The sequence below is a fragment of the Saccopteryx bilineata genome, chromosome 1 (genome assembly GCF_036850765.1).
Source record: "Saccopteryx bilineata isolate mSacBil1 chromosome 1, mSacBil1_pri_phased_curated, whole genome shotgun sequence".
Lineage (NCBI taxonomy): Eukaryota > Metazoa > Chordata > Mammalia > Chiroptera > Emballonuridae > Saccopteryx > Saccopteryx bilineata.
This window is the reverse complement of record NC_089490.1, coordinates 155,018,121-155,044,770: the sequence shown is the minus strand read 5'-3', so window position 1 is coordinate 155,044,770 and position 26,650 is coordinate 155,018,121. Positions and strand designations below refer to the sequence as shown.

Sequence of the window (26,650 nt, the reverse complement as noted above, 5' to 3'; positions counted from 1 at the left end):
GAAGCATCAAGTTATAGCTGTGACACCTTAATTGTTCATTGATTGCCTTTTCATATGTGCCTTGATGTGGATGGGGGGGACGCCTCCAGCAGAGCCAGTGACCCCTTGCTCAAGCCAGCGACCTTGGGCTCAAGCCAGCAACCATGGGGTCATGTCTATCATCCCATGCCAAGCTGGCGACCTTGGGGTTGGAATGTGGGTGGGCAGCGTCCTAGGCCCGCCCAATGCTCTATCCACTGCACCACCATCTGATCAGGCTTTTCTTTCTTTTTTTTTTTTTATATGCAGGAAGAGCCCTTAATTCTTTGAGTGGTACTTTGGGATCAGAAAAACTCTTTCCTAGGCAACACCAAACTTGCCAATCAAGCAAAAGAGACGGGGTTCAGAGGACGGATCTTCCTCTGTTTTCTAGCTTAATGGTGGTGCTACCTAGTTTTTGTTTTTTTTAAATTTACTTCTAGAGAGGCAGGGAGAGAAAGACAGGAACATTGAGGTGCTCCTGTGTGTGCTCTGACAGGGCAATAGAAATGACAATCTCTGCACCAGGACAACACTTCAACCAACTGAGCTATCCAGCCAGGGTTTCTAGTTTGTTTGTTTTTTAATATGCTGACTTATACTTTCAAATTTTTAATACTCATACAATATATATGTGTGAATTCTGCTGAACTTGAAACAAAAAAAAGATACTTTAAATTGATAACTGTAGGCCCTGGCCGGTTGGCTCAGTGGTAGAGTGTCGGCCTGGCATGCAGGAGTCCCGGGTTCGATTCCCGGCCAGGGCACGCAGGAGAAGCACCCATCTGCTTCTCCACCCCTCTCCCTCTCCTTCCTCTCTGTCTCTCTCTTCCCCTCCTGCAGCCAAGGCTCCATTGGAGCAAAGTTGGCCCAGGCACTGAGGATGGCTCTGTGGCCTCTGCCTCAGGCGCTAGAATGGCTCTGGTTACAACAGAGCAACGCCCAGATGGGTAGAGCATTGCCCCCTGGTGGGCGTGCCGGGTGGATCCCGGCCAGGCGCATGCGGGTGTCTGTCTGACTGCCTCCCCGTTTCCAACTTCAGAAAAAAAAAAATAATAATAATAAATAAATAAATTGATAACTGTATTTTTGTGAACAAATGGGTTTTGTCATCATCATAATTTTTTTTTTATTTCTTCATTTTAGAGAGGTGAGGGTGGGGGTGCAGAGAGACAGAGAAGGGCAGGGGGAGGAGCAGGAAGCATGGCCTCCCATATGTGCCTTGACCAGGCAAGCGCAGGGTTTTGAACCAGTGACCTCATCAGATGGATGCTTTATCCTATCCACTGCTCCACCACAGGTCAGGCCTCATCATCATAATTTAACAATAGCCCGACCAGGTAGTGGCGCAGTCGATAGAGCATTGGACTGGGACATAGAGGACCCAGGTTCGAAACCCCGAGGTGGCCAGCTTGAGCGCAAGATCATCTAGTTTGAACAAGGCTCACCAGCTTGAGTCCAAGGTCACTGGCTTGAGCAAAGTGTTACTCGCTCTGCTGTAGCTCTCTGAGGGTCAAGGTACATATGAGAAAGCAATCAATGAACAACTAAGGTACCACAACGAAGAATTGATGCTTCTCATCTCTCTCCCTTTCTGTCTGTCCCTATCTGTCCTTCTCTCTGTCTCTGTTTCCTCTCTCCGTCTCTGTCACACACAGAAAAAGAAATTTTTTTTTATTTTTTATTTATTTATTCATTTTTTTTTATTCTTTATTTATTTATTCATTTTAGAGAGGAGAGAGAGAGAGACAGAGAGAGACAGAGAGGAGAGAGAGATAGGGGGGAGGAGCTGGAAGCATCAACTCCCATATGTGCCTTGACCAGGCAAGCCCAGGGTTTCGAACCGGCGACCTCAGCATTTCCAGGTCGACGCTTTATCCACTGCGCCACCACAGGTCAGGCCAGAAAAAGAAATTTAACAATAACTGTCAGAGGTAAGAATGTATGGTTTGGCTTGCTGGGATTTTTTGTTTGTTTAATTAACTTTCCATTGATACATATAGAGAGAAACATCAACCCGTTGTTCCACTTAGTTGTGCATTCATTGCTTCTCATATGTTCCCTGACTGGAAATTGAACTAGGGTCCCCTGGTAAGGCCTGGCCTGCTATTTTTGTTGTTGTTACATGCATCTCTCTAATCAATGAGTACAAAAGAAGAAGAGGTGGTTTATAAGTGAACAAAAAGAAATATGTGACATCACTTAGGAATTTTCACCTGATTCATATCTGAAAATGAAAAGAAAACCTCAGTGAGAACAAAAAAAAATAAAAGGAATACTATAGATAATATGAAAAGCAACAAAAAGATGTCATTCAATCGCTCAGAATTATTAAAAGTTAGGACACACTTAAGAATGTAATTATAAAATTTGAATATTTGTCTTACCCTCAGGGCTACCTAGATTGTTTTTAATGGAGCACAGAGATGTAAGGGAGGCATGGGAGGACACACAGCCAGTGAAGCAACAGAACAGGAATCCAGGTCTGCCAAGATTCCAAGGCACGCTCATCTTCTTAGCTAGATTTAAACCACATACCATATAATGCACCATTTAAAGTGTACAATTCTGTGGTTTTTAGTATATTCACTGCAGTCTAATTTTAGAACATTTTGATCTCCTTAGAACAAACTCCATCCCATCAACAGTCACTCCTATCCCCCTCCCCATTAATTCTTTATCCCCAGGCAACCACAAATCCACTGTCTCTACAGATTTGTCTCTTAGATATTTCATATAAATGGAATCTTACACTATGTGGCCTTTTGTGACTAGCATCTTTTTATTGAGCATCCTGTTTCAATGTTCACTGCTTTTATAGCATGAAACAGCGATTTATTCCTTTTATGGCCAATAATGTTCTATTGTTCCACAAAATATTCTGTTGGACCACAATTTGGTTATCGAATAGTCAATTGATGAGCATTTGGGTTCTTTCTACTTTTTGGCTATAGTGAATTCTGCTGCTGTGAACATTCTTACATAGGTTTTTGTGTGGACAAGTGTTTTCAGTTGGGTGGATACCTAGGAGTGGAATTGCTGGATCACATGGTAACTTTGTGTTTATGTAACACTTTGAGGACTTCCAGATCGTTTACAAAGCAGCTGCACCTGCCTGTTTAGAAATGTACAGCACGGCCCTGGCCGGTTGGCTCAGTGGTAGAGCGTCGGCCTGGCGTGCAGAAGTCCCGGGTTCGATTCCCGGCCAGGGCACACAGGAGAAGCGCCCATCTGCTTCTCCACCCCTCCCCCTCTCCTTCCTCTCTGTCTCTCTCTCTCCCTCCCGCAGCCAAGGCTCCATTGGAGCAAAGATGGCCCGGACGCTAGGGATGGCTCCTTGGCCTCTGCCCCAGGCACTAGAGTGGCTCTGGTCACCACAGAGCGACGCCCCCTGGTGGGCGTGCCGGGTGGATCCCGGTCGGGCGCATGCGGGAGTCTGTCTGACTGTCTCTCCCTGTTTCCAGCTTCAGAAAAATACAAAAAAAGAAAAAGAAATGTACAGCATTTATTCATTCATTTAGTCAGTGAAAATGTATTAGGCAGCTTCTATGGCCACTGTTCTATGTGTTGGCAATACAGCAATCAACAAACAGGACATATGGACATATGTAAAACAAAATAAGACTGGGTGTATGGAGTATGGTGCAAGCCTGGGAAAGCTTCATTCAGAAGGTGACATTTGAGTAAAGACCTGAAGGAGGTCAAGCAGTGAGCCAGTCAGATAGTCTGGCGTTAGGCAATGCCAAGCGGAGAGAACAGCGAGTGCAAAGCCCTAGAGGTGGGAGTGAATAAAATGAATGTATTTGATGAACGTGGTGGAAGCCGGTGTGGAGTAAGAGGGGACAGCAAAGTGAGATGAGGGCAGGAGGTTATGTCAACGGATTATTTATGATCTAATGGATTTATGTGAGCACCTAGTGACCTATTGGCAGCTGGGAGCAGCGGCAGCACCAGCCCAGGCCATGAGAAGAGCAGGCTACTGCCTGGGGGTCCCCAAGATCCAAGGGCAGAGCCCCCTGCCCCTCCAACTTCACAAGGTAGTAGCAGCCTTCCCGTCCCACAACCTCTTCCCAAATTCTTCCAGCCTAGGTCCTGATCCCAACCCCAGCCTAACCCGGCTCCTGGTCTCAGGTTCACAGCAGGCCAACTTCCAGGTCCTGGACATCGTCAATGTCCTCCCATTGCACAGCAAGGAGAGCAGCTCCTGGCCAGGGCCCTTGGCTCAGTGCAGAACCAGGCACAGAGGAGCGCCGGGGTCCTTAGTCCAGTCCATAAACAGTAAATTTACCCGCCAGGTTTGCAGGATGCTAAGAACAGGTTCAACCTTGCCCTGAGGCAGGGAACTGCCCCGAAGGTCAATAGCTCCTTCCTTAGCAACCTACACCCGTCACCATGGCAACTTGGGCGGGACCGAAGCGGGTTCTGCAGAAGCCGGGAATCTCTCCCTGAGCGGAGGAGGAGGAGTCCGGGCTTTGCCTACTGGCCCTTTAAGAAGCTCCGACCTGCGAGGCCTCAAAGTGCCCTGATTAGTCCCGAAAGCGGCCGGGCGCAGCCGAACTTGATGCATCACCCGCAGCCTTCCCTATCCACCTCCCACGCGGCTCAAGGGCCGCCCTAGCCAATCGCAGATCGGCGCGCCGACTTTTATCTGTATGGTCACGCCCCAGAGAAAGAGCGCATCCCAATCCGAAGGCTCACGGAGGCCATCATTAGCTTGCCGGGGGCGGAGCGGTGCGGGGCGGAGCGGACGGCAGGGGCGGGCTCCCGGCGGTTGGTTGGAGAGTCGCAGTTGCCGAGAGGTCCGGGAAAGTTTCTTTGGAGGTGAAAACAGCCGCGGAACTCGAGGCCCCGCTAGGGGCCGGGGGCGCGGGGGTCTCGTGACTGGGACAGGGACGCTCCCAGGCCAGGGAGGAAGGACCAGGGCCTCCGGGGGGCCGATCGCCCAACAAAGGATCCCTGGGGCGCCCGCTCTGGAGGCCCTCCCAGTCCCCGGATCTGGCCCCCCCCAAGCGCTCCGGGCCCAGCATTCCGGGGCTCCCCATTCGGGCCCCGTCGTCGGCAGCTCGGGCGCCCCTTACTCGGCCACGCGTCTGCGTTCCAGGTGCGGCCGGGAGCGGCCATGTCCCACGGCCCCAAGCAGCCCGGCGCGGCGGGCGCGTGAGTGCGACTTCCCCTCCCATTGCCCACTCGGGGCTGCAACTCAGCTTCCGCCCACTCTCTGTCGGAGCTCCTCGACCCCGGCCCCCAGGATCTTGACTCCTTGCTACCTAGGAAGGCCCTCCCATAGGGCCCTCGCAGGCTTCCCTTCCACCACCCCGCCCGGGCTCTAGTTCCTTCCAAGGGCCCCTACTGGCTCCCCTAGGAGGAGGGGTCGGGCCCCTTCGCTGCTGCTATATCTGCCATCGAGGGTGAGGGGTAGGGGTGACCCTGGCGTCCTGTGGCTTCAGTCTCTCCCAGGGTCCCTACTGGCTCCTTTAGTGCTTCTGATCCGACCCCTGGATTCTAACCCCCAAAGACCCCTGCTTCCAGGACTCAGGCCTCCACTCTACCAGCTCCGCCTCCGGTGTGGAGGGTAGGTGTGACTTTAGCGTCCTGTGATTCTAGGCCGGCCGGTGGCAAGGCTCCTGGACAGCATGGGGGCTTCGTGGTGGCTGTTAAGCAAGAGCGCGGCGAGGGCCCACGAGCCGGCGAGAAAGGGTCCCATGAGGAGGAGGTGAGAGTCCCCGCAGTGGTGGGTGGCTCTGGATCTCGCTCCCAGCCCCCAAACCTCGCTTCAGATTAGATTTAATTTCGCTGTGGCTCGGCCCAAAGTCCAGATTTCCCTTCGGAAAGTTGAGACCCTGCCCCATACTAGATGCCACGCTCCATAAGGTCCACTGCCACTCCAAGTTCAGGCCCCACCCACTACTAATGCCAGCTTTTCCAACTGCTCGCCTCCCAGGGGAAAGCACCTTTTGGTGGTCTTGTGGGCCCTTCTTCCAGCTCAAGCCACGCCCACATTACAGAGGCTACACTCACAAGACAGGCCAGCCCTGAACCCCTGTTCCCAGTACCCCTGATACCCTTCACTTCTATCCAGGGTTCCCCTACTCTCTCACAATTCTAACCCCTGACCTGGCACACCTTCAGGCCTTCTGGGTCCTGGCTAGCCGCACCCCTCATCTCTGGCCCCGCCCACATCTTGCAAGGCTCCCGCCCCTCCTCTGGGCCCCGCCCCAGCCCTCCAGGCCCCTTCCAACGGCGCTGCGGGGTTCTGCAGCCCGTGAAGAAGCGTGGCTGGCCCAAAGGCAAAAAACGGAAGAAGATCCTGCCAAATGGTCCTAAAGCACCTGTCACTGGCTACGTGCGCTTCCTGAACGAGCGTCGGGAGCAGATCCGCACGCGCCACCCGGACCTGCCCTTTCCTGAGATCACTAAGATGCTGGGTGCCGAGTGGAGCAAACTGCAGCCCACAGAGAAGCAGGTGGACAGCAGGGGGCGGCGGGTGGGGCTGGTCCGGGGCCACTGACCTCCCACCCCACTCGGATTCCTCCCGCTGCCTCATCCCGAAAGGACCTGATGTGGAGGGTCCTTCCTTACTCCTGGAGAACTGACTACCCATGACACCTGCCCAGTTTATTGGGGGAAGGGTAGCAATAGGCGAGACAAAACTTAGTGTGGTTACCTGACAGCTAAAGAAGTAGGGGTGGGGTTGGATTTTTCTATGAAACCTGATTTTCAAATCCAGGTAATTTAAAAAGTGCATAAACATCAAGGAAAGGTAACAACCCACGACCGGTTTGCATCCTCATTAGTGGGATTTCAACAAGGAAAATAAGTGCAGGAGAGCAGCCTGGAGGTGGGAGCCTGTAGTCACTCAGACACCCTGGGATGGGGAGCAAAAGGTACCCTGAGCAGTAGGCTGAGGGGCCAGGTTTTGTCTGGAAGGTAGTAAGGAACTCTGGGAATGTGCAGCATAGTGAGATGTGATGGAGATGGGGGCCTGGCCCTGGAGGCCTCACCTACACCAGGACTGGGCCAAGCCTTCTCATGCTGCCCTGCCAGCGGTACCTGGACGAGGCTGAGCGGGAGAAGCAGCAGTACATGAAGGAGCTGCGGGCCTACCAGCAGTCGGAAGCCTACAAGATGTGCACTGAGAAGATCCAGGAAAAGAAAATCAAGAAAGGTGAGAAGGAACCCGAGACAGACGAGTGCCTTCTATAAAAGGGATCATGACCCTCAAGACCTACCCATAACCCTCCTCGGGGCTCATACTGGGAGATGGGAAGGAGGGTGTTCCAAGCCGGGGGAACAAGCACATGCAAAGCAGTCAGAGAAGACCTGGGAGGCTGACCCTGCCCTCCTCCCTCCCCCACCAGAGGACTCGGGCTCCGGGCTCATGAATACTCTCTTGAATGGACACAAGGTAAGTGCCCCTCCTCCCAGGGGAGCACCTAGGTGAGAAAGGTCTGGAAGTCTTGAGGCTTTTGACTGAGGCCCCTGGGTGTGCCAGGACCAACACTTATGGGAAGTGAGTGGCTCTGGTTGATCTTATAAAAGCAGAAGCAGGGGCAGCCACACCATGGGAATGTTGTTAAATGTACTCCAACCTCAGTGGCTCAAGGACACCCCCAAGTTGGGGGACATCCCAAGAGGGTGTTTGGATGTCCCCTCAAAGTAAACGTTGCCACCTATCTTGTCCCAGGGTGGGGACTGCGATGGCTTCTCCACCTTCGACGTCCCCATTTTTACAGAAGAGTTCTTGGACCAAAACAAAGGTGAGTACCAGCTAGGGGTCCTTGGGGAAATAAGTGATAGGAGAGAGCTGGGCCAAAAGACAGCTCTAAGGCAGGAGGCAGTGGGTGGGGATATTTTCCCCTAAAAGCCGAGCCTGACCAGGCGGTGGCGCAGTAGATAGAGCATTGGACTGGGATGCGAAAGACCCAGATTCGAGACCCCCGAGGTCGCCAGCTTGAGCACAGGCTCATCTGGTTTGAGCAAAAGCTCACCAGCTTGAGCCCAAGGTCGCTGGCTCAAGCAAGGGGTTACTCAGTCTGCTGAAGGCCCGCGGGCAAGGCATATGAGAAAGCAATCAATAAACAACTCAGGTGTTGCAGTGCTCAACAAAAAACTAATGATTGATGCTTCTCATCTCTTAGAAAGAAAAGAAAAAAAAAAAAAAGCCGAGCCACCTTCTTCCCGTGTCCTTTAGTCCCAGGAGCTAAAGGGTGGGGCTGGAGGCAAAGCAATGTCTGTCTGAAGGCTTGGCGCGGGGCAGTTTGGGCAATGGCCAGGCAGAGGGTAGGTGGAGGAAGTGCCAGGGTCTGACCTGGCTTCCTCCTGCAGCACGAGAGGCGGAACTGCGGCGCCTGCGGAAGATGAACGTGGTCTTCGAAGAGCAGAACGCGGTTCTGCAGAGGCACACACAGAACATGAGCAGCGCGCGTGAGCGCCTGGAGCAGGAGCTGGCGCTGGAGGAGCGACGGACGCTGGCGCTGCAGCAGCAGCTCCAGGCCGTGCGCCAGGCACTCACTGCCAGCTTCGCCTCGTTGCCTGTCCCTGGTGCGGAAGCTCCGCCCCTGTCCGTCCAGTCCTGGCCCCGCTAGCTCCACCCTCCACTACCTTGAACCCCATTCTAATCACTGTAATTCTTGCCCCTGGTGTTTCTGCCTCCTTGTGCAGACTCTGGGCATAGTGAGCCCCGTCCTGTTCACTGCGAGACCCTACCCCACTGACCCCGTTTCCCTCCACAAGCTGAGCCCGGCTCCATATGAACTTCTCCCTACCTTGAGTATTGCACGCACTGGTCATCCCCCTCGCCCCTCACCCCTGTTGCCCTCCCCAAACCCCTCCCCCCTTAACCCTCCTTCGCACTGCTGACCCCCACAGCACTTGTCAGAGTTGCTGCCAGCACTCACTGGCCCTTGCTTACGCCAGCCCCACCCTCACAGACCTGCGCTTCCGTCTGCTGCAACCCTATAGGTCTCACTTTTAGTAATTGTCTTAGCTTAGCCAATTTCCTTTCCTCTAGACCTCCATACCCCACCCCCACTGCAACTTCGCTCGGGCCAACTAACATCTTCTGGGCCACCCCACCCCCAGATGCCTTGATCCCGTCACTTAACCCCACTGACACCCATCAAGGTCCCCCTCCCCAGGACCCCTCCCTTACAGACCCGATCTTTGATCTCTCTACTTCTGTGGAGCCCAGACGCCGTCCACTCCTCCACTGGGTTCAGCTGACTGATCCCCTGCCATCCCCAGGCACGGGCGAGACTCCCACACTCAGCACGCTTGACTTTTACATGGCCCGGCTGCACGGAGCCATTGAGCGCGACCCCGCCCAGCATGAAAAGCTCATCGTCCGAATCAAGGAGATCCTGGCCCAGGTCGCTAGGTGTGTGCCTGAGTCTGTGCCCCCCCCCCCGGGTCCCCCGGCCCATTCAGGCCAGTTGGGCAGCCCTGCATGGGAAACTGCCCCTCTGGTTCGACCTGTCTTGACCTACTTCAGCAGAAATGCCTGCATTTTGTACTCCAGTGGGGTTTCCACGGTCTGTGGGCTCTGCAGGATGGGGTTTAGCAGGGTATCTTGTTCTGAGGTTCCCGCCCATTTGGGATTTACCAGATGGGACTTATATATTCATGGGGCATGAGGCTAATGCTGGGACCACTGGGGTATGCTGATCAGGCTGGGTGCTGTATTAACACTGCCAAGTGGGATTTGCCAGTCCCCCTGGCCAGTTGGATTCATTCTGGGGAACTAGAACTTCTCTAAAGCTTCTTGGCAGTTTATTCTGGGTGATTTCTTGCTGCCTAGGTTAGATGGGGTCAACTCTAGGCCCTCCCACTCTGAAATCTGTTTGGAGTAGCTAAGGGAGGGTGCCCTCTAGTCTTCCCCAGGATGGTGATGGGGGCTGAGATGATGGAGTCCCCATTAGCACTCCTCTCCTCTCGTTGCAGTGAGCACCTATGAGGGTATTGGTCACGCCCATGGATCCCAAGAAGACCAAGCTCTGCTTGTGGTCCCTCCCACCCATACCCCATGGAAGTGGGGTGGGGTTTACTCTCTTTAGCACCAAGCCCCATCCTGCGCCTTGGGAGCTCCAGCCCCCTAAAGTTCTACAACATCCTCTAGCTTTCAACCTCCCCAGTACCCCAAATCCAGAAAAGTCACCCACCTTGGACAACACATCGAACCCTATGGCCTGACAAGTCATGCCACACTACGGGAATGTGGGAACACCACACAGGAGGCAGCATAACCCAGAACACAAGGGGACCCACAACAGCTCTCATACTGGCATAGAGAGGGTGACACAAGTTACAGTGGCTCTCGGGATCTGGCCCAGGACATGGGGCAGAGAAAATCCACCTGACATACTTGGAGGGATGTCCCAACGGTGCTGACTACAAGTGCCCCACACAAGCAGGCACTTGCAGGATACGCTCTCACACTTGGGTGAGGGCCTTCTGCTTGTGGCCCTCAAATTTCTGCACCCCAGAATTGGGGAGCTGGTACTAATCCTTTGCCCTCATCCAGCTAAGGGACCCTCATGGAGATGGCCCCTTTGCTACTGCTTAATCTGGACATTTTAAAATGAAAAATAAAGTGGAATTTGAATTTCAAACTTGTGATTGTGTATTTGTAGGTGTTTGGGCCTGAAGATGTTCCTAGGATTCCCCAAGATGTCCCACCTGGGGGCCTCAGGCTTGCCCTCCTCCAGTCCATGACTTCCTATATCTCTGGATTTGCCTGTTCTGAACATTTCATGTGAATGGAATCCCGCAGTCTGTGACCTTTTGTGTGTGGCTTTTCTCACTGCCAGTTTTGTTTTGAAGGTCTATCCATGTCGTAGCAAGTGTCAGTGCTTTACTCCTTTTTATGGCTGAGTAATATTCCACTGTGGATGGACACATTGTGTTTATCCATTGATGGACATTTGGGCTGTTGCCACCTCTTGGCCATTGTGAATTGTGCTTCTGTGAACATGCATTTACAGTCTTTTGTTTGAGCCCGTTTTCAATTCCCTGGGTTCCATCCCCAGGAATGGGACTGTTGTGTTATGTGGTAATGCTATGCTTCACTGGTTGAGAAACCTCCCAGAGACTTCTGCATTTAATGAAATATTTAAAACATTTTAGAACTTTTGGAGACTAATTTGACCAACACTGTGTTACAGGTTGAATTACAGTGGTACCTTGAGATATGAGCAGACCATCATGAATTTTTTAACATACAAGCTGCTACTCGGTTTGTATTTTGTTTGAGATCCAAGCGAAATTCCAAAATACGAGTTGTGATTCAAGAAGCTGCCGCTAGTTGGCGCGTTGGCACACGGGTCCACAATACCAGCATCTTGTTCTTTCTCACGTGTTACCCGCAGAATCAAGTCAAATCTCGTGCGCTGTGCTTGTTCTTGCATCATTTTTGCATTTTTACTAACTTTTTTGTGTGCTATCATGGAGCCAAAGAAAGTGAGTGTAAAGGACAGTGGTGACAAGAAGAAGAGAATGATCTCGACAGAAGTAAAGCAAGAAATAATAGAAAAACATGAGCCTGACCTGTGGTGGCGCAGTGGATAAAGTGTCGACCTGGAAATGCTGAGGTCGCCGGTTCAAAACCCTGGGCTTGCCTGGTCAAGGCACATATGGGAGTTGATATTTCCAGCTCCTCCTCCCCTTCTCTCTCTCTCTCTCTCTCTCTCTCTCTGTCTCTCCCTCTCCTCTCTAAAATGAATAAATAAAAAAATAAATTTATAAAAAAAAGACCATTATTTAAAAAAAAAGAAAAACATGAGTGTGGTGTATGAGTGAGTGAACTGGCAAGGCTGTACAACCGTAATACATCTACAATTTGTACCATCCTTAAACAAAAGGATGCCATCAAAAGTGCAAATCCAGCGAAAGAAACTACAATTCTGTCCTAATTAAGGACAAATATCCATGAAGAAATGAAGAAGCTTCTGCTGGTGTGGGTGAAAGAGAAAGAGCTGGCAGGAGATACAGTGACGGAGACTATGATATTCGAAAAGGCATGTATTATTTACAGCGACTTGAAGAAGAAAGAACCATCAACCTCAAAAGAGGCAGCAGAAGATACATTTAAAGCAAGTCACGGCCAGTTTGAAAATTTCAAGAAGAGATCTGGCATCCACTCGGTGGTGAGGCATACTGAAGCTGCGAGTGCTGACGATAAGGCAGCTGAGGAGTACGTCATATGTTTTGCTGTGTTTATCTCAAAGTAAGGCTACATCCCCCCAACTAGTGTTCAACTGTGACGAAACAGGATTGTTTTGGGGAAAAATGCCCCGGAGGACTTTCATCACTGCAGAGCAGAAGAAGCTGCCAGGCCATAAACTCATGAAGGACCCTCTGACCCTTGCATTGTGTGCAAATGCAAGCAGTGACTGAAAAGTAAAGCTACTGCTAGTGTATCATCCCGAAAATCCTCAAGCCTTTAAGACTCACAAGATTCTTTTTTTTTTTTTTTTTTTTACAGAGACAGAGAGAGTCAGAGTGAGGGATAGACAGGGACAGACAGACATGAATGGAGAGATGAGAAGCATCAATCATTAGTTTTTCGTTGCACATTGTGACATCTTAGTTGTTCATTGATTGCTTTCTCATACGTGCCTTGACCGCGGGCCTTCAGCAGACTGAGTAACCCCTTGCTTGAGCCAGTGACCTTGGGTCCAAGCTGGTGAATTTTTGCTCAAACCAGATGAGCCCACGCTCAAGCTGGCAACCTTGGAGTCTCGAACCTGGGTCTTCTGCATCCCAGTCTGATGCTCTATCCACTGCACCACAGCCTGGTCAGGCAAGACTCACAAGATTCTTAAAGAAAAACTGCAGGTTATGTGGTGCGCCAATGCTAGGGCACGGGTTATGTGGCAGTTTATTATTGAATGGATAAATCTCGTCTTTGGTCCTGCAGTGAAGAAATATCTTCAAGCCCTGGCCGGTTGGCTCAGTGGTAGAGCGTCAGCCTGGCGTGCAGAAGTCCTGGGTTCAATTCCCGGCCAGGGCACACAGGAGAAGTGCCCATCTGCTTCTCCACCTCTCCCCCTCTCCTTCCTCCCTGTCTCTCTCTTCCCCTCCCGCAGCGAGGCTCCATTGGAGCAAAGATGGCCTGGGCGCTGGGGATGGCTCCTTGGCCTCTGCCCCAGGCGCTAGAGTGGCTCTGGTCGCGACAGAGCGACAGCCCGGAGGGGCAGAGCATCGCCCCCTGGTGGGCAGAGCGTCGCCCCCTGGTGGGCGTGCCGGGTGGATCCCGGTCGGGCGCATGCGGGAGTCTGTCTGACTGTCTCTCCCTGTTTCCAGCTTCAGAAAAATACAAAAAAAAAAAAAAAAGAAAGAAATATCTTCAAGAAAATAAACTCCTGATGAAAGCATTACTAATCCTTGAAAATGCTCCAGCCCACCCTCCTGGTCTTGAAGATGACATTCTTTTTTTTATTTTTTTTATTTTTCTGAAGCTGGAAACGGGGAGAGACAGTCAGACAGACTCCCTCATGTGCCCGACCGGGATCCACCTGGCACGCCCACCAGGGGCAACGCTCTGCCCACCAGGGGGCGATGCTCTGCCCTTCCGGGGCGTCGCTCTGCTGCGACCAGAGCCACTCTAGCGCCTGGGGCAGAGGCCAAGGAGCCACCCCCAGCGCCCGGGCCATCTTTACTCCAATGGAGCCTTGGCTGCGGGAGGGGAAGAGAGAGACAGGGAGGAAGGAGGGGGGTGGGGTGGAGAAGCAAATGGGCGCTTCTCCTATGTGCCCTGGCCAGGAATCGAACCCGGGTCCCCACACGCCAGGCTGACGCTCTACCGCTGAGCCAACCGGCCAGGGCTGAAGATGACATTCTTGATGAGTTCAAATTCGTGAAAGTCCTCTACCTCCCACCCAACACGACTTCAATCTAGCAGGTCATTTCCAACTTTAAAAAGCTTTACACAAAGCACTTGTTCCGCCACTGCTTTGAGGTGATTGAGAATACAAATCTAGCCTGACCTGTGGTGACGCAGTGGATAAAGCGTCGACCTGGAAATGCTGAGGTCGCCGGTTCGAAACCCTGGGCTTGCCTGGTCAAGGCACATATGGGAGTTGATGCTTCCAGCTCCTCCCCCACTTCTCTCTCTTCGTCTCTCCTCTCTCTCTCTCAGTGTGTCTCTCCCTCTCCACTCTAAAAAAATGAATAAATAAAAAATTTAAAAAAAATTAAAAAAAAAAGAAGCAGTCATAAAAAAAAAAAAAAAAGAGAATACAAATCTAACCCTTAGAGAGTTTTGGAAAGATCACTACAACATCGTGATATATTTATGCATTATTGACTTGGCATGGCAAGAGGTTATAAGAAGAACCTTGAACTTGGCATGGAAAAAGTTATGGCCTGATGTTGTTGCAGACAGGGACTTCGAAGGATTCGAACCAGAGACCGAGACCAAGGTAAAAGCGTTGGAGGAGATTGTGTCCCTCAGAAAGTCGATGGGTCTGGAGGTAGATGAGGGTGATGTAAATGAGCTCGTCGAGGAACATGAGGAGGAACGCTCAACTGGAGTTGAAGGAGCTACAGATGATGCAACATACGGAGCTTCTGCAAGAGATTAGTAGTGAGGAGGAGGTAGAGTCGGAGGAAGTGATTTCTACAAGTGAAATTAAAGACATGCTGGCAATGTGGGAGAAGCTTTCAAGTTTCATTGAAAAGAAACACCCAGAAAAAGCTTCAACTGGTCCTGCTTCAGCACTTTTTAATGACACTTGTTTGTCACATTTCCGTAACATTTTTTTCATAAGGTGAACTTAATTTAATTTAAATTTTTTTTTAACAGAGACAGAGAGAGAGAGTCAGAGAGAGGGATAGATAGGGACAGATAGACAGGAACAGAGAGAGATGAGAAGCATCAATCATCAGTTTTTCATGGTGACCAGATGAGCCCATGCTCAAGCTGGTGACCTCAGGGTCTTGAACCTGGATCCTTCCGCATCCCAGTCCGGCGCTCTACCCACTGCACCACCACCTGGTCAGGCACATTTCTGTAACATCTTTTTTTTTTTTTTGTATTTTTCTGAAGTTGGAAACCGGGAGGCAGTCAGACAGACTCCTGCATGCGCCCGACTGGGATCCACCCAGCATGCCCACCAGGGGGCGATGCTCTGCCCATCTGAGGCATCACTCTGCCGCAATCAGAGCCATCCTAGGGCCTCAGGCAGAGGCCACAGAGCCATCCTCAGCGCCCGGGCCAACTTTGCTCCAATGGAGCCTTGGCTGAGGGAGGGGAAGAGAGAGACAGAGAGGAAGGAGAGGGGGAGGGGTGGAGAAGCAGATGGGCACATCTCCTGTGTGCCCTGGCCGGGAATCGAACCCAGGACTCCCGCACGCCAGGCTGACGCTCTACCACTGAGCTAACCGGCCAGGGCCCATTTCCGTAACATTTTAAAAGGCAGGCAAAAGCAAACCTCTTTGGATGGATTTTTATTCAAAAGTCCTGCAAGTGAAAGTGCTGAAACTGCAGCCAAAAAGGCAGAAACAGGTGATCATTAAATGAAAAAATACATAATGTTAAGCTTAGGTTAAGTTTTTTTTCTTTCTTTCTTTCTTTCTGAAGCTGGAAATGGGGAGAGACAGTCAGACAGACTCCCGCATGCGCCCGACTGGGATCCACCCAGCACGCCCACCAGGGGCGATGCTCTGCCCACCAGGGGGTGATGCTCTGCCCCTCAAGGGCGTAGCTCTGCCACGACCAGAGCCACTCTAGCGCCTGGGGCAGAGGCCAAGGAGCCATCCCCAGCGCCCGGGCCATCTTTGCTCCAATGGAGCCTTGGCTGCGGGAGGGGAAGAGAGAGACAGAGAGGAAGGCGGGGTGGGTGGAGAAGCAAATGGGTGCTTCTCCTATGTGCCCTGGCCGGGAATCAAACCAGGGTCCCCTGCACGCCAGGCCGACGCTCTACCGCTGAGCCAACCGGCCAGGGCCAGGTTAAGTTTAAAGTTAAGAAAATGCATTTTTTTACAATTAAGTTTTTGTGGTTTCATTTTTAGTAAAGAAAGTGCAGTTTTAGTGTTATTTAAAGTAAAGAAAATTCAGTTTTAGTTTACATTTAGTGTTAAGAAAGTGCGGTTTTAGTTTACGTGTCTACAGTGCCTGCATCCCTTCCTCCCTCCTTTCTCCTTCGCCATTCACCTCTGTTAGCCGCACTCGTCTGTCTCCAAGGTAAGAATACAGTACTAAATAACACTTTTTTCTTTTATTTCATATATTTTGTTATGCATTGCTAAAGTATACATGTGTGTTTCTTAATTAAAAAACGTCTTTTTTGCCTGACCTGTGGTGGCGCAGTGGATAAAGTGTCAACCTGGAAATGCTGAGGTTGCTGGTTCAAAACCCTGGGCTTGCCTGGTCAAGGCACATATGGGAGTTGATGCTTTCTGCTCCTCCTCCCTTCTCTCTCTCTCTCTCTCTCTCTCTCTCTCTCCCCTCTCTATAATGAATAAATAAAATCTTTATAAAAATAAAATAAAATAGGCCTGACCTGTGGTGGCGCAGTGGATAAAGCGTCTACCTGGAAATGCTGAGATCGCCAGTTCAAAACCCTGGGCTTGCCTGGTCAAGGCACATATGGGAGTTGATGCTTCCAGCTCCTCCTCCCTTCTCTCTCTCTGTCTCTCTCTCCTCTCTCTCCCTCTGTTTCTCCTCTCTAATAATGAATAAATAAATAAATAATTTTTTTAAAAAAACCTTAAAAAAATAAAATAAAAACCGTCTTTCTTGCCTGACCAGGTGGTGGCGCAGTGGATAGAGCGTCAGACTGGGACGCAGAGGACCCAGGTTCGAGACCCCGCGGTCGCCAACTTGAACGTGGGCTCATCGGTTTGAGCAAAGCTCACCAGCTTAGACTCAAAGTCGCTGGCTCAAGCAAGGGGTTACTCGATCTGCTGAAAGCCTGCAGTCAAGGCACATATGAGAAAGCAATCAATGAACAACTAAGGTGTCGCAATGAAAAACTGATGATTGATGCTTCTCATCTCTCTTCGTTCCTGTCTGTCTGTCCCTATCTATCCCTCTGTCTGACTCTCTCTGTCCCTGTTAAAAAAAAAAGTCTTCATAATTTAGGATGGTTTGGGGATGTTTCACTGGGCTGGAATGGATTAAATCTATTTCAGTTATTCTAAATGGGAGAAATTTGTCTGATATACAAGTTGACTGACTTATGAGCTCAGTTACAGAACGAATTAAACTCGTATCTCAAGGTACCACTGTTTGTCCTCTCAAAAGATATGTTGAGGCCCTGGCCAGTTGGATCTGTGGTAGAGCATCAGCCCAGAGTATGGATGTCCCAGATTTGATTTCCAGTCAGAGCACACAGAAGCACCCATCTGCTTCTCCAACCCTCCTTTTCTCATTTCTCCCTCTCTCTCTCTCTCTTTCTCTCTCTCTCTCTCTCCCTCTCTCTCTCTGTGTTCCTCTCCTGCAGCCATGGCTCAATTGGAGCGAATTGGCCCCAGATGCTGAGGATGGATCCACAGCCTCACCTCAGGCACAGCTTGGTTGCTGAAAAACGGAACAACACTCCTAACGAACAGAGCACCCCTCCTCGTAGGGGGTTTGCCAGGTGGATCCCGGTGGGGGCACATGTGGGAGGCTGTTTCTGCCTTCCCACTTTTCACTTAAGGGGGGAAAAAAAGATATGTTGAACTCCAAACCCCTGGAACCTCAGAATGTGACCTTATTTGAAAATAGGGTCTTTGCAGATATGAATTAAGATGAGGTCATCCTGGAGTAGAGTGGGCCTGATCCAATATGACTGGTGTCCTTATAAGATGAAAATTTAGACACAGAAAGGAGACAGCTGTGTGATGACAAAGGCAGACATTAGAGTACTGCAAGCTGCCGAGGAATGCCAAGGATTTGTCGGCCAGGAGAGGCAAGGGAGGATCTTACTCCGGGTCTTGGAGCATGGTCTTGCTGACAACCTGATTTCAGACTTCTGGCTTCCAGAACTGTGAGAGAGTAAATTACTGTTTTTTTGTTTTGTTTTGTTTTGTTTTTGTATTTTTCTGAAGCTGGAAATGGGGAGAGACAGTCAGACAGACTCCCGCATGCGCCTGACCGGGATCCACCCGGCACGCCCACCAGGGGGCGACGCTCTGCCCACCGGGGGCAACGCTCTGCTGCGACCAGAGCCACTCTAGCGCCTGGGGCAGAGGCCAAGGAGCCATCCCCAGCGCCCGGGCCATCTTTGCTCCAATGGAGCCTTGGCTGCGAGAAGGGAAGAGAGAGACAGAGAGGAAGGAGGGGGAGGGGTGGAGAAGCAAATGGGCGCTTCTCCTATGTGCCCTGGCTGGGAATCGAACCCAGGTCCCCCGCACGCCAGGCCGACGCTCTACCGCTGAGCCAACCGGCCAGGGCCTAAATTATTGTTTTAAGGCACATGTTTTGTGGTACTTTGTTATGACAGCCCTAGGGGACTGATACAACTGTATATTTCCCCCACCCCACCCCAAGGTGTAAGCTCCCTACCAACTGCCTCCCTGGGACAGGTACTTCCATCCCAAATTTGGAATTTATTATTTCTGGGCAGGTCTTTGCATACTATAACAGGGGTCTCAAACTCGCGGCCCGAACAATTTTGTGCGGCCTGCAGACTAATCCACGGGCTTACTTAATTTTATCTTAAATATTTTGAACTTCGTGGATTAGTCTGCGGGCCACACAAAATTTTTCGGCGGGCCGCAAGTTTGAGACTCCTGCTTGAGTGTAGCACATGAGCATGCCTTCCTAAAAAAGTACTATTTTGATCATTTGGGTTGTTTTTTTTCTTTCATTTTTAAAGATTTTGTTTTTTGTTTTTTTGTTTTTTAATTTTTTTTTAAAAATTTATTCATTTTTAGAAAGGAGAGAGGGAGAGAGAGAGAGAGAGAGGAGAGAGACAGAGAGAGAAGGGGGGGGGGAGGAGCAGGAAACATCAACTCCCATATGTGCCTCGACCAGGTAAGCCCAGGGTTTTGAACCGGCAACCGCAGCATTTCCAGGTCGATGCTTTATCCACTGCGCCACCACAGGTCAGGCCATTTTTAAAGATTTTGATGTGCACAATTCTAGTCTATTCACAAAGTTTTGCAACTATTGGCACTATCTAATTCCAGAACATTCCATCACTCCAAAAAGAAACCTTGCATCGCTTAGCAGTCACCTTCCCCATCCCCTCTCCATTAATCTATTTACTGTCTTTGAGGATTTTGTGGTTCTGGACATTTCATATAAATGGAGTCACACACTGTGTGGCCTTTTGTGTCTGGCTTCTCTCACTGAGCATCATGTGTTCAAGTTCATCCATGTTATGGTGTGTGTCATGTTTTATAGGCTTTCAAACTTTACTTTTTTTTTTACATCATCCAAAGCCTTTCCCATCAATGTCTGGTTTCTGAGGTTCTTCCAAGGTTGGAGGCCCCTCTTTTATGCTGCCGAATGGCATTCATTCCACCATTGCTTATTGAGCCAAATTCCCTGATGCCTAGTATTGTATTCCCAGGGGTTTCTTACAGAGGCCTCCTGATGCCAAAGCCTCTTCTTCATCTGTAACCTGGGGGTTCATTTATTCTCTCATCAAATACTGCCTGAGCACCTGCTCACTCTGCGCCAGGCACTGGGCACCCAAGTACAGTGGTGAACAAGAGATAAGAAACCCTTTTCTCCTGGAGCTGACATTCCAGTTAGGGAGACAGGACACAAGATAGATTAGTAAAAATATCTGATTTGTCAAGTGGTGTTCAATGCGAGAGAGAAAAAAAAAAGCTGAGAAGAGAGATCGGAGGTGGTTAGAAGAGGTGACATTTAAGCAAAGAGCTGAAGGAAGTGAGGGAAAGAACCACCTGAAGATCTGGGAGAAGGTGTTCCAGGCAAGGACAAAAGCACATGCAAAGGCCCTGGGGCAAGACTATGCCTGGCATGTTGCAGGAACAGTTGAGGCCTGTGTGACTAGAGAGCAGAGAGAGCAAAGGGGAGGGAGATTGTGCAGGACCACGTGGGCCAGAGGAAAAACTCAGGGCTTTTACCCTGAGGGAGGTAGGAGCCCTGGAGGACTGTGTGTGGGCAGAAGAGGGACAGGATGAGGCTCAGGTTATACCAGGATAACCTTACTACCACTTCTTATCCTGGCTGTTGCAAGGATTAAATGAGCGCATTTTGCGGAGTGAGCGCTCCGGTGCGCTCAGCTGTCCCACTCCTCATTTGTGATCCCTGTTTTTCCCGCGCCATAGTTCAGACCACCGCAGACCTCCCAGGGTCCCCGGAGAGTGCGCATCTGGCCCTGGCAGGGCCTGGACACCTGGGGCCACCCCCTCCCGCACCCCGCGGTGTCGCCTTCCTGGGCGGCTCGGGTTCCTGGATCCCCTTACCTGGTCGGCTCGGCTGTCGCGCCCTGGGCCGGGGGAGGGGAGGCTGCAGGAAGCAGCAGATCCGGCAGCGGCGGAGGCGGTGGCCCGGGTGGCCTAGCTCCTCCGGCCATGGAGAGCGCAGCGGCCCGCGAGGCCCGGGGGGCCGAGGCCCCGCGCCCGCCTGCACCTCCGCCCTCGCCCTCGGAGCCCCCAACCACACCCCGCGCCCGCCCGCGCCTTGTCTTCCGCACGCAACTGGCGCACGGCAGCCCCACCGGCAAGATAGAGGGCTTCACCAACGTTCGCGAGCTCTACGCCAAGATAGCCGAAGCCTTCGGGATCGCGCCCACTGAGGTGAGTGAGGACTCCAAACCACCAGTGCCTGAGGCCCACTGGACTGATCGAGGGGTACATGGGGGAGCCTGGAACCTTGGGCTGGGAGTCCCTGGAACCCACACTCCCAGATGGAGGAGATTGGATCCAGATCGCAGAGATGCACCTCTCAGATCCAGTAATGCTCATGGCCTGGAGACACCCTCACTGAGCACCCTGGACAAAATATGAACAGGTCCTAGGGTTAGAGAGTCCCTAGATCATCCGGGAACTCACTTCACCCACACAGCTAAGTTGGATATCAGCGCTCAGGGAAGCCTATCTGTGGTACCTGGGGCGCGGCTGGGGCCTGGGATTCCAGGCAGCTCCTTTCTGGGAGATACGTCGGAGGAGGCATGGGTTTTGGGCTGGGCTGCAGAGCGGTGCGCCTGGCAGCCTCCAGGGGGCGCCAGCGGATGCAGAACGGCCTGAAAAAGATGGTTGTGGGGAAGGGGGTCAGGGCACCACAAAGTTAAAACTGGAAATCTGGGGGTGGGAGAGGAGATTTCTTCCTGTTCCCAGTTTCCTTCTTACCCTGTTCCTCATTCTAGAAGTTTTCTCCTCACCCCCTACCCCATTCTGAAGATCCTGTGGGCTGGGATCCTTTGCACCAGGCGACTAGGCCAGTTTCGTGCCTCTTGGTGCCTCGGTTTCCTTCAGGCCCATGAGCCGATCCCCCTGTGGTTCTGCGCAGACGGTGGAGTATGAGCGTTGTCATTAATTCTGGGCTCCCCCTCCCCTCGGGACAGATCTTATTCTGCACACTAAACAGCCACAAAGTGGACATGCAGAAACTCCTGGGCGGCCAGATAGGGTTGGAGGACTTTATCTTTGCTCATGTGCGCGGTGAGACCAAGGAGGTGGAGGTCACTAAGACGGAGGATGCCCTGGGGCTGACCATCACAGACAACGGGGCTGGATACGCCTTCATCAAGGTGCCCACGGTGGCAGGGTGGGGGGTGGGGCAGGTATCTTTTCGGTTTGCTAGATGACCTGGGGTGAGCCATGCCCCTCTCTGGTCTAAGTGAGCTCTGCAGGGGTGGCCCCTTGAGTGACTCTGAGTCCCTGCAGAGGATCAAGGAGGGCAGCATCATCAACAGGATCGAAGCTGTTTGTGTGGGTGATAGCATCGAGGCCATAAACGACCACTCTATCGTCGGCTGCCGCCACTACGAAGTCGCCAAGATGCTCCGTGAGCTGCCCAAGGCCCAGCCCTTCACCCTGCGCCTGGTGCAGCCCAAGAGAGCCTTCGGTGAGGGCCACTTGTGGCCTCAGGGACACGCGGGTGGGGGGAGCTCTTGCGGAAGTGAGTTCTCTGGATGCCGGGAAAATGGAGGGTGGATGGGACAGGATGGAAGATTCTAGATGCCTCTGATGATATGACATGACATAAAACTTTTGGCATTGTATCAGGAACAGTGAGGTAGTTTCCTTCTTTCTTTTTTTTTCCCCTGAAGTTAGAAACGGGGAGGCAGTCAGACTCCCGCATGCGCCCGACCGGGATCCACCCGGCATGCCCACCAGGGGGCAATGCTCTGCCCATCTGGGGCCTCGCTCTGTTGCAACCAGAGCCATTCTAGCACCTGAGGCAGAGGCCATGGAGCCATTCTCAGCGCCTGAGCAAACCTTGCTCCAATGGAGCCTCCACTGTGGGAAGGGAAGAGAGAGACAGAAAGGAAGGAGAGGGGGAGGGGTGGAGAAGCAGATGGGCGCTTCTCCTGTGTGCCCTGGCCGGGAATCGAACCCCGGACTCCTGCACGCCAAGCCGATGCTCTACCACTGAGCCAACTGGCCAGGGCCTAGTTTCTATATTTTTATAGTCCATCTGGATATGGGGGAAGTTTGGGAAGATGGAGAAAGGGTGAAGTGTTTAGATCCATTTTGTCACTTGGCTGGGAGCTTTTAAGTGCTGCTTTACAGCTATGGACATAAGGAGGCTTTTGAAGGATAAGAAAGTTCTAGAAAGTCTCAGCTGGTGGTTTACCAGTGTTTACAAAGAGTGGATCCACCCAGAACACATGCCCCTCCACTAATCTGTCCCTTCCAGATATGATCAGCCAGAGGAGCCGAAGCAGCAAATGCCCTATGGAAGCAAAAGTGACCAGTGGGCGGGAGACCTTGCGGCTTCGTTCTGGGGGAGCTGCCACAGTAGAGGAAGGGGTGAGTACAGGGGAGGGGGGTCTTCAAAGGCTCTTGTACCTAGAGCTCTGCCGCTGAGTCAGCATGACCTTGGGCAAGACCTCCTTTGCCCAGCCTCAGTTTCCTCATCTGCAAAACTGGTCTTGGTGAGGCAGGACAATAATGGTTGTACAGAAGTATTGACTCATAAAGTCCCAGCGTGCTGTCACCCAAGGGATGAGGCCTTGGGAGGGAGCTGGGCTGGAGGGATCTGAACTTCTGACCTTCTGTTTTGTCCCCCTATGCCCTCAGCCCAGTGAATTTGAGGAAGAGGCATCTCGGAGGGTGGATGACCTGCTAGAGAGTTACATGGGCATTCGGGACCCAGAGCTGGGTAAGGGGCCAGGGTAAGCTGGTGGACCCTGGGGGGAGGCCAGCCCATGGGGAGGAGGTAGGGGTCCCAAGGGGAAGTTGGGGCCCCAGAGCACCCTTACCCACTTCTCCTCCCACTCTGGCAGCATCCACCATGGTGGAGACGTCCAAGAAGACAGTGAGCGTTCAGGAGTTTGCGCGCCATTTAGACTCCGTCTTGGGCGAGTTCGCCTTCCCGGACGAGTTTGTGGTGGAGGTGTGGGCCGCCATCGGCGAGGCCAGGGAGGCCTGTGGCTAGTTTGCCCTGGGGCTGAGCGCAGCCCCAGTCCTGAGCCCAGCCCCCTGCCCCAGCCCTGCCAGCAGGTTCCCGAAGACCAGCCCTGCTCCAGAGCCCAGTCCAGATCTGAGACTCAGTCCCCCTCTAGAGCCCAGGTCATCTCTGAGACCAAGGTCACCTCTAGAACCCATACCAGTTCTGAGACCAAGCCTATTTCTGAGACCAAGCCCTGCTCTAGACTCCAAGCCAGCTCTGAGGCCAAGTTCATCTCTAAGATTTCCTCTGGTTCTGAGACCCAACCCAGCTCTAGAACTCAGCCCTCCTCTAGAACCCAGGCTAGCTCTGAGACCAAGTACAGCTCCAGAACCCATATCAGTTCTGAGACTAAGCCCAGCTCTGAGACAAAGCCCTGTTCTAAAACCCAGCTCAGCTCTGAGACCAAACCCTGCTCTAGAACCAAGCTCAGTTCCGAAACCACGCCCAGCACTGAGACCAAGCCCTGTTCTAAAGCCCAGGCCAGCTCTGAAACTAGGTTCATCTCTAGAACACAATCCAGTTCTGACAACCAACCCAGCTCTAGAACCCAGCCCAGTTCCAAAACTCAGCCTTCTTCTAGAACCCAGGACAGCTCTGAGGCCAAGCCGAGCTCTAGCATTAAGTCAAGTTCTGGAACCCAGATAAGTTTTAAGACCCAGCCCAGCTCTATGACCAATGCCAGTTTTGGAAACCAGCCCAGCTCTATGACCAAGCCTTGCCATAAAACTCGACCTGACTCTGGAATGCAAGACAGCTATATGACAAACCCATACTTGGACAGCCAGTCTAGCTCAGGGACACCAGTTAGTTCTGAAACCCAGGTAAGAATCAAGAAGCAGCCCAGCTACCAAAGCCTTTCCAGCTTAGGATTCAAAGACAGCTCCCAAACTCAACCCTGTTCACGAACCCAGAGCAGCTCAGGAACCCAGATGAATGTGGCAGCTCAGTCCATATCCAGACCCCAACCCTGTTCTAAAACCCAGTTTCACTCAAGTACCCATCCCCATTCTGGGGCCCAGTCCAGTTCTAGCGATGAGTTCAGCTCAGAAAATGAGCTGAGCTCTAGATCCCAGCCTAGTGTTACAACCAGGCCCATCTCCAGAATTCAGATGAGCCCTGGAACCTTGTCCATTTCTGAGGTGAGGCCTGTCTCCACAGCTCAGCTTGACACTGAGCTGCATTCTCACTGCAGTATGCAGCCCAGCTCTAGAACACCATCCAACTCTGAGACCCAGACCAACTTCAAGGACTGGCCAATTTCCAGAGCTCAGTCCAGATTAGGTGCCCAACACAGCTCCAGAACTCAGCTCATTCATGGAGCACAGATTGACTCTGAAGTCTCATCTAGCTCCAAAACACAGTCAATTGCTGAGACCCAGCTGAGTTCCAGAATGCAGCTAAACTCTGGAATCCAATCTAGTTCTACGACCCAGACCAATGAAGCAACAGATTTAAGCTGCACAACTCCTTCTAGCTCCAAAAGCAGGCCCAGCTACAGGACCCAGTCCTTCATGGTTCAATCAACTCCTGGGACTCAGCCCATCATGGAAACCCAGCCAAGTTCTAGGTACCAACTCCAGGCCACAACCCAAGGACACTCTGGTATTGAGCCAGATTTTACAAAGCAGATCAGCTCTGCAACTCAGCTCAACTCTGAAACCCAGACCAGTTCAAGAATACAGCCCAGCTCTGGAACCCACCTTAGTTCTAGAACCCTGCCTGTTTCTGGAACTCAACCCAGCTTTAGAACCCAGACAAGTTCTGGAACCAAGCTTGGTTCTGAGACCCAGCCCAGCTCTGGGACCCAGACCAATATAGGAATTCAACCCAGTTATGAAGCCCAACTCAGCTCCAGAACCCAGTTTAGTACCAGGATTCAGTTTAGCTCTGAGACTCAGCCTGGCCCCGGAACCCAGACGAGTTCAAGAATGCAGCCCAGCTCTGGAGCCCATATGAATTCAAAAATGCAACCCAGCTCTGGAGCCCATCTTAGCTTCAGAACCCAGTCCAGCTCTGGCACCCAGCTTAGCTCTGAGACTCAGCTCATCCCCAGAACCCAGCCCAGCTCTAGGATTCAGTTCACTTCTGAGACTCACCCCAGCCCTGAAACTCAGACCACTGCAAGAATGCAGCCCAGCTGTGGAACCCCTCTCAGTTCCAAAACCCAGGCTGTTTCTGGAACCCAAACCAGTTCCAGAACCCAGATTAGATCTGAGGCCCAGCTTAGCTCAGAGACCCAGCCCAGCTCTGGAAACCAGACCAGTATAAGAATTCAGCCCAGCTCTGGAGCCCAGCTCAGATCCAGAACTGAGACTAGGTCTAGGATTCAGTTCAGCTCTGAGGTCCAACCCAATTCTGAAAACCAGACCAGTATAAGAACTCAACCCTGCTCTGGAATCCACCAGAGTTTCATAACCCAGACCAGCATAAGAATCCAGCCCAGCTCTAGAAATGGGCTTCACCCGCAGACCCCGGGCCTTGATCCTGAAACCCAGTCTGATCCCACACTGCCAGGCCAACCTCAGCCCCCTGGCCCACCACCTAAAGCCCTGACTCCAGCCCCTAGCAAAGTGTCTCAGTCTCAGCCCCAGCCCCATGATCTGGTACATGGAACCCAGGCCAATACTGGCTCGGGCAGAAGCCCATCAACTTCTCACCTGGCCCGACAGCCCCAGGCCCCCTTGGCTCCCCAGAAACCAGCCCTTTTACCCAAGCCCCAGATAGGACCCTATAAGCCCACTCCACCCAAAATATTTGTCACCCCTAGTTCTGCCTCCAGGGTGGCCTTCGTGCAGTCCCAGGCTCCTGAACCCCCAGCTCAGCCTGCCCCCTCCCCCATGCTCAGGGAGTCAGCAACTTCTTCACATGGGTCAGAACTCCTCCCCCACCACAGGGAGCTGTAGCTTGAGGGTGACATAGTTTTGGCCCCTGGTGGACTATATCCCCTCTCCTTCCCCTCCTAGCTGTCCCCAAGAAGCAGCAGGTGACCTCATTCCTCCACAGGTGGGAGGAGGGAGAATGGAAACAGGGGCTTCAGTTTCAATGGGCCTGGCTCTGGGAGGTGTAAGCAGATCCCAGTTCTGTGGGGGGGGGGGGGGATGTTTTGCTCTTCAT

General features: G+C 52.0%; 2 protein-coding genes across 4 annotated transcripts; both read left to right on the top strand.

The window, feature by feature from the left end:
- Positions 1–4,744: 4,744 nt before the first annotated feature.
- Positions 4,745–10,618, top strand: HMG20B (high mobility group 20B). The gene is made up of 10 exons (XM_066276458.1): positions 4,745–4,839; positions 5,120–5,175; positions 5,623–5,731; positions 6,278–6,481; positions 7,063–7,183; positions 7,377–7,423; positions 7,703–7,775; positions 8,344–8,559; positions 9,262–9,394; positions 9,958–10,618. Exons 2-10 carry the CDS (start codon positions 5,138–5,140, stop codon positions 9,968–9,970), a joined length of 954 nt encoding a protein of 317 aa, XP_066132555.1. The 5' UTR covers positions 4,745–4,839; positions 5,120–5,137; the 3' UTR covers positions 9,971–10,618.
- A 9,814-nt stretch (positions 10,619–20,432) lies between these two features.
- GIPC3 (GIPC PDZ domain containing family member 3) lies at positions 20,433–26,606 on the top strand. 3 transcript variants are annotated; one of them, XM_066276429.1, is made up of 6 exons: positions 20,433–20,715; positions 21,483–21,668; positions 21,805–21,985; positions 22,781–22,893; positions 23,164–23,258; positions 23,370–26,606. In XM_066276429.1, the coding sequence occupies exons 1-6, from the start codon at positions 20,491–20,493 to the stop codon at positions 26,437–26,439; spliced, it is 3,870 nt and encodes a 1,289-aa protein (XP_066132526.1). In that variant the 5' UTR covers positions 20,433–20,490; the 3' UTR covers positions 26,440–26,606. The 3 variants fall into 3 exon arrangements, with proteins under 3 accessions (XP_066132526.1, XP_066132544.1, XP_066132536.1); XM_066276447.1 differs by having other exon boundaries at positions 23,164–23,245; positions 23,370–23,659; XM_066276439.1 differs by lacking the exon at positions 21,483–21,668.
- The last annotated feature ends 44 nt before the right edge of the window (positions 26,607–26,650 follow it).